The sequence below is a fragment of the Rhinopithecus bieti genome, unplaced genomic scaffold, assembly GCF_001698545.2.
Source record: "Rhinopithecus bieti isolate Rb0 unplaced genomic scaffold, ASM169854v2 scaffold_15776, whole genome shotgun sequence".
Lineage (NCBI taxonomy): Eukaryota > Metazoa > Chordata > Mammalia > Primates > Cercopithecidae > Rhinopithecus > Rhinopithecus bieti.
Genome location: NW_016808836.1, coordinates 1,274,968 through 1,282,226, shown reverse-complemented (window position 1 = coordinate 1,282,226; position 7,259 = coordinate 1,274,968). Strand labels below are relative to the sequence as shown.

Sequence of the window (7,259 nt, the reverse complement as noted above, 5' to 3'; positions counted from 1 at the left end):
TTTTTTTTTTTTTTTTTTTTTTTTTTTTTTTGTATTTTTTTTAGTAGAGACGGGGTTTCACCGTGTTAGCCAGGATGGTCTCGATCTCCTGACCTGTGTGATCCGCCCGTCTCGGCCTCCCAAAGTGCTGGAATTACAGGCTTGAGCCACCGCGCCCGGCCTCAAGTGGTAATTATTTGTAGCCAGGGATGTAGGGATGTGAGCCACAGGACCCTCCCTGTCCTCAAGGGATAGGGATGAGGTTAGAGAATACTTGTGCACTTCTCTGTCCCTTCCTGGAAGAAGAGAGAAGAGGGAGTATCTAAAGGACAGTGAGAATGGGGGCAGGTGGGGCAATTTAGCCAACTCCCTGCCCAAGAGCTCAGAGACTTCAGATCTTACCTTACTTTCCTCCTCCTTACCTCTTCCCCTTGGCTCACAGGGCTCCAGGTGGGATCCTCTGGCCTAGAGGGAAGAAAAGGCTTAGGGTTTGGGAGTTGGAGCTAAAGACTATTCCCTCCCCTCTCTCTACCCAGCCTCTCTGGGTGCACCTGGGAGCCCATGTCCTCCAAGGCTCCAGGCTGTGGTAGGGTGCTGAGCACAAGCTCCCTGTAGTAACTCCAGGAGTTTGGCCAGAAAGAGGGGGACAGGTCTCTGGGGATGTCCTTCACAGGGCCGGCAACAGCCCTGGCTGGCCACCCACAGCTGGGACCCCAGAGGATCCAGCAGGTACTGTAGCTGCAACACAGCAGTTCCCACAGATGGTCCCTCCTCAAACCCAATCACAGACAGCTCCAACCTGAAGCAGCCTAGAGTCTCAGCAGGACACACAGTGGGGACAAAGTGACCTGGTATCTATGGGTAAGGGCATAAGTCCAAGTCCCCACTCCCAAGGTTTCTTATCTGTGGCCTGGAACAAACCCCTTCACTTCTCTGGGCCTCAGTTACCTCATTTGTAAATAGGGCTCTGGATAATCCCAACCTTAAGGGCTGACACTATCCCATTAATGTACTTACGTGCAAGTTAGAAAAAGACACTCAGCTTGGCACAGTGACTCCTGCCTGTAATCCAGCTCTTTGAGAGGCCAAGGCAGGAGGATCACTTGAGCCCAGGTGTCAAGACCAGCCTGGGCAACATAGTGACACCCCATATCTTAAAAAAAAAAAAAAAAATGTCGGGCATGGTGGCTCACACTTGTAATCCCAGCACTTTGGGAGGTCAAGGCAGGCGGATCACGAGATCAAGAGATCGAGATCATCCTGACCAACATGGTGAAAACTTGTCTCTACTAAAAATACAAAAATTAGCTGGGCATGGTGGCGCATGCCTGTAGTCCCAGCTACTCGGGAGGCTGAGGCAGGAGAATCGCTTGAACCCAGGACGCAGAGGTAGCAGTGAGCAGAGATTGTGCCACTGCACTCCAGCTTGGTGACAGAGCAAGACTTGTCTCAAAAAAAAAAAAAAAAAATTAGCCATTCATGGTGTCATGTACATGTGGTCCCAGCTACTCTCGAGGCTGAGGTGGGAGGATTGGTTGAGCCTAAAAGGTTGAGACAGCAGTGAGCTCTGATTGTGCCACTGCACTCCAGCCTGGGGGACAGAGCAAGACCCTGTCTCAAAAAAACAGAAAAGAAAAAGACCTTCCTTTTAAGTTCCTTCTACCTTCTAAGTCTTGATTTTATTAGAACAAGATACTTTACTGCCATCTGCTGGAAACTGACAAATATGCAAATCTACAATGTCCAGACTGTGAATACAGTACCGTCTTTGTAGATGTGGGATCCTTATGCAGTGTACAACGTTCACATCCATACATGGCGGTCCTGTCTATCTTATAGGATTGGTATAAAGAGTAAATAAGCTAACATACTTAAAGCATTTAAACCAATACCTGGCACAGAGTAAGCACTATTTACATGTAGCTGTAGTCATCATTTGTTATTATATGCCTCCCTATTCTAGGTGTTGGAGACAGCAGTGACCAAAATATATCTGTCGAGACTAGGGGCTGGGTCAGGAGACAGTCCCACTACCTCCTCCCTGCAACATATTCATATGGTGACACAGCTACCCTCACACATGGAGACCACTGAATTCTCTCAAAACCTCCAACTGCAGAAAGAAGCAAATACAATACTCACCAGGAGATCATCTGGGGTGTAGAGGGTGTCATCATTTTTGTTTACCTACAATTCAGGGGTAAGGAGGAGAATCAGATCTTGGAGGGAAAGAGGCTGACCCTTCCTCAAACACACCCCCTACCACGCCCCATCAATTGGCCCACCCCTGTCTGCTGGCTCCACTCCCCACTCACTAGTATCTTCAGAGGGCCGCAAGGAAGTAAAAAGGCTCCCTACAGCAGAGGGGCATTCCTAGGTCCCCCCAGGGCTGTACAAGCAGGAGGATGATCCACAGAAGCAACACCAGCACCTTGCTCACTCCCAGACATTCTCTGGTGCTTGACCCGGGGTTCTGGAAGACAGAGGTACAGGAAAGTGGAGCAGACTGGAGGACTGAAGTGGGTGACTGGAACTCCCCCTCCACCTCCCCCCGCCGTCCTATCCCGATTGTTCCACTCAAGCCACAGATAATTCAGGGAGTGTGCCCACAGAGGCTGGGGAAAGATGGTGACCCCAAAGTCGGGAGGGCCTAGGTCACAGCGCTCCCTGACTCCCAAGCTCAGGGACGATACAAGACTTAGCAAGAGTGTGAAGATCAATCTGGAGAGACTAGAGAACCTGAACTCCCCTGCCCAACAGGCCCTTAAGACAGTGCAGGCTAGGCCGATAGCCTTGGCTCACACCTGTAATCCCAGAACCTTGGGAGGCCTAGGTGGGCTTGAGGTCAGGAGTTCAAGACCAGCCTGGGCAAGATGATAAAACCCTGTCTGTACTAAAAAATACAAAAATTAGCTGGGCATGGTGGTGCATGCCTGTAATCCCAGCTACTCGGGAGGCTGACACAGGAGAATTGCTTGAACTCAGGAAGCAGAGGTTGCAGTGAGCTGAGATCAAGCCACTGCCCTCCAGTCTGAGTGACAGAGCGAGACTCCATGTCAAAAAAAAAGATAAATTGGCCGGGCACAGTGGTTCACGCCTATAATCCCAGCACTTTGGGAGGCCGAGGCGGGTGGATCAAGACGTCAGGAGATCAAGACCATCCTGGCTAAAACAGTGCAACTCGTCTCTACTAAAAATACAAAAAATTAGCCGGGCGTGGTGGTGGGCGCCTGTAGTCCCAGCTACTCCAGAGGCTGAGGCAGAAGAATAGCATGAACCCAGGAGGCAGAGCTTGCAGTGAGCCGAGATCACGCCACTGCACTCCAGCCTGGGTGACAGAGTGAGACTCTGTCTCAAAAAAAAAAAAAAAAAGGGAAGAAAAATTATTAATCAAGCGTAGTGGCAGAGGCCTGTAATCTGGGCTACTCAGGAGGGTGAAGCAGAAGAATCTGTAATCTCAGCTACTCCAGAATCTGAAGCATGGGAATCGCTTGAACTGGGGAGGCGGAGGTTGCAGTGAGCTCAGATTGCACCACTGTACTCCAGCCTGGGTGACACAGCAAGACTCTATCTCAAAAAAAAAAAAAAAAAAAAAGACCGTATAGTTAGAGTGTGTGCATCCTCTCATCTGCCTCCGTCTTCATTGGAAAACACCTGTGCTAGCCTTTATCTATGTCTAGGTGAATATTTGAAGTCTCAGCTCTCCTTTTTCTTTTTATTTATTTAATTTTTGAGACAAGAGTCTTGCTCTGTCACCCAGACTGGGGTGCAGTGGTGCCATCTCAGCTCACTGCAACCTCCGCCTCCCGGGTTCAAGTGGTTCTCCTGCCTCAGCCTCCCTTGTAGCTGGGATACAGGTGCCTGCCACCATGCCCAGCTGATTTTTGTATTTTTAGTAGAGGCGCGGTTTCACCATGTTGACCCGTCTGGTCTTGAATCCTGGGCTTGAGTGATCCTCCCGCCTTGGCCTCCCAAAGTCCTGGGATTATAGATGTTGAGTCACTGCACCTGGCCTCTGTCTCAAGTATTTTGGAAACTTCATGCCTGCCTTTATCTCCTTTTTGTCTGAGGGTTGGCCTCTCTGCCTCTGTCACTGGGCTTGTTTTGGGGGTCCATCTCTTGACTGTCCTGGTCTCTCCCTTTTCTCCTCCTCTTCTCCCTTGGCCTTCTCTTCTCCCTTGGCCTTTTCATCTTTTCTCTCCTTCTCCACGTGTGCCTATGTTTCTCTGGGCTGTCTCTGTGTCCCTCCGGGTCAGACTCTAGGGACTTCCTTCCTCCCTCCTCACAGCCCCTCTCCCGCCTCACCCTTTTAGAGCTGGACTCCAGGCTGGATTTTCCCTCTGGCCCCAGACCTGCCCTCCAGTGTCTCCCTGTCTCCACCCTCTTTGGCAAGGTGTGCCACCACGTCCTTTTGAACCTTGGATCCCAGACCCTGTACTGCCAGAGAAACTGAGGCAACTGTGGGCTCCCTGTAGCCCTGAGAGAGGAATCTCTGGGCTGGGGAGAATCTTGATAGGGAGAGAGGCAGGGACATCTGCTGGCAGCCAGAGGACAACCCAATCCTGGGGTCCCTTAAGTGGGGTTGGTGGCTGGGGATAGAGAATTCTGTGGGGAGGAGGCCTAAGTGGAGGGTGATTTGGGGGAAAGGAAAAAGATGACTGGGAGATTCTGGAGAAAGAGATTCTAGGGGCCGGGCGCGGTGGCTCACGCCTGTAATCCCAGCACTCTGGGAAGCTGAGATGAGTGGATCACTTGGGGTCAGGAGTTCGAGACCAGTCTGGCCAATATGGTGAAACCCCGTCTCTACTAAAACTACAAAAATTAGCCAGGCGTGGTGGTACATGCCTGTAATCTCAGCTACTCAAGAGGCCGAGGCAGGAGAATCACTTTAACCCGGAAAGCAGAGGTTGCAGTGAACAGAGATCATGCCACTGCACTCCAGCCTGGGGGACAAAGCAGGACTCCATCTCAAAAAAAAAAAAAAGGGGGGGAGATTCTAGGGTTGGGACGCAGAAGAGGTGAATTATTGGGGGAGGGTCTCTGAGGAAAGGGGAATTCTAAGGGGAGGAAAACTCTAGGGAAGGCAGTTGCTGGGAAGAGGAGTCTCGGAAGGGAAATAAATTCAGGAGAAAGGTAGATTTTGAGGGACAGGTCTCTGAGAGAGAAGTTTTTGTGGATTTGCGGGGCGGGGTGTTCTGGGAAAGGGGTACTTTCTCGGAAAGGGTGATTTTCTGGGAAAGGGGGATTTGCCGGGAAAGGGAGATTCTGGAGGAGGGAGATTCCAGAGGTACTGGGTCCTGACAAGAGGAAGATTCTGGCAAGGGTGACTGAGGGGACGAGGACCGAATGGAGGGAGATTCAGGGAAAAGGGGGGTCTAAGTTGAGCGCTCTTAAGAGAAACATTTGGGGTTGGCCTTCTGAGAGAAGGATGGGAAACATTCTGGGAAGAGGAGACTAAAAGGAAGAAAATTCTGGTGAAAAGGAGATTCTGAGGGGAGGGGGCTCTGAGGGGGGAAAGGATTCTGGGAGAGGATCCCGAAGGCGGGGGATTCTAGGGAGTACAGGATTCTGGAAGTCCTGAATCTGAGAATCCAGTCAGATTTCTTGCAGTAGATTCCAGAGTGAAGATTCTGATGCGGGGGATTCGGGGAAGAGTCCAGAGGGGAGAAAGATTACAGGTAGTGGGAGGGTGGGAACTGATTTAAAGAAGGGGCGAAGGGAGATTATTAAAGAGTCAGAACGCAAAGGAGAGCTGCGGCAATCGACGACTACCGAGGACGCGAAGCACATTCACGAAGCGTTCCCATCAATCCGCACACTACACTCCCACGCCCGCCCCTTCCGCCCACAGAGCCCGCCACTTCCGCCTCACAGGGCACGCCCGCTCTGAGCTCCTAAGGGCCTTCCCGCGGCTGATCAGACGCCCCGCCCCTTAGCCGCAACAGAAGCCGTAAAGCTCTCTCCCGTCGCGACGCAGCGCTCAAGGCGCCTGCGCAGACCCTGAAAAGCGGCCAGGGTGGCCCCGGGCTTTCCTTTTCCGGTTGGAGCGCCGCGCGGTTAGGTTCTCTCTTCCACGCTCGCATCAATGCCGTCTAAGGGCCCGCTGCAGTCGGTGCAGGTCTTCGGACGCAAGGTGAGCTAGACGCCGGATGGGAAGGGGAGGGGAAGGAGAAGGTCAGGGTCTGGGAGAGGACGGTGGGCAGGAATACAGGGGGCAACATGGGAGCTGGAGCCCGAGCTCACGGGGCCACTCTTCCTCTTGTATCCCACAGAAGACAGCCACAGCTGTGGCGCACTGCAAACGCGGCAATGGTCTCATCAAGGTGAATGGGCGGCCCCTGGAGATGATTGAGCCGCGCACGCTGCAATACAAGGTGCTGGCATCGGGCACCAGCGTTGAGTGGATGGAGGACTCTTGGAGATATAGTAGTTCTTGAAAGCTGAGGGGACTGGTAGCAGCAGCGGGATGTTTAGAAGTTGTATTGGTTGTAGAAAAGTAGGGTATTTGGCAATAGAGCCGGGCTTGAGGTTCAGAAGATGTAAAAGCTGAGATGGGGATGTTGAAGATTAAGGGGTTGCTTTGAAAACTGGAATGTTAGGAAGTTCATCTAACTGGGATGGGGGGGTGACCCAAAGGGTGGAGGAACACCGGTTTCATAGCTTTATTTTCACGAGGATCAATGTTTTGATTCTGATAAACCCCAAGCGTCTAAAGCAGCGTTTAGACATTGTAAGTGCTCAGTAAGTATTGCAATAGCTTGAATTTGGGTCTGTTTATTTTTTATTCTATTTATTTATTTGTTTTGAGAGGGAGTCTCGCTCTGTCGCCCAGGCTGGAGAGTGCAGTGGCACGATCTCGGATCGCTGCAACCTCCACCCTCCGGGTTCAAGCAATTCTCTTGCCTCAGCCTCCCGGGTGGCTGGGACTATAGGCGCACACCACCACGGCCGGCTAATTTTTGTATTTTCAGGAGAGACGTGGTTTCACCATGTCGGCCAGGCTGGTCTAGAACTCCTGACCAGCCTGGTGAGCCGCGCGGCCGAATTTGGGTCTGTTTAAATGCTTGCTTGTGAAAGGGGTTCTTCTGTTCCCTGTTTGGGACTCTCAGTTTTTTTGGCTCAGAATGGAAAGAAACCAGAGTCTGATTTCTGCCCCTTCTGAAATTTACTACTTTTTTTGTTTTGTTTTGTTTTGTTTTGTTTTGAGACGGAGTCTCGCTCTGTCGCCCAGGCTGGAGTGCAGTGGCCGGATCTCAGCTCACTGCAAGCTCCGCCTCCCG

At 51.6% G+C, this 7,259-nt stretch overlaps 1 protein-coding gene and 1 pseudogene across 1 annotated transcript in view; one reads left to right on the top strand and one right to left on the bottom strand.

Annotated features, from left to right (window-relative positions):
* Positions 1 to 415: 415 nt before the first annotated feature.
* Positions 416 to 5,785, bottom strand: LOC108538993 (uncharacterized; annotated as a pseudogene).
* Positions 5,786 to 5,944: 159 nt separating this feature from the next.
* The window catches only part of RPS16 (ribosomal protein S16), a 3,491-nt gene continuing 2,176 nt past the window's right edge, over positions 5,945 to 7,259 (top strand). Inside the window, 2 exon segments of the mRNA XM_017887513.1 lie at positions 5,945 to 6,112; positions 6,252 to 6,353. Of these exon segments, the coding sequence (XP_017743002.1) occupies positions 6,065 to 6,112; positions 6,252 to 6,353 (150 nt within the window). The 5' untranslated portion in view covers positions 5,945 to 6,064.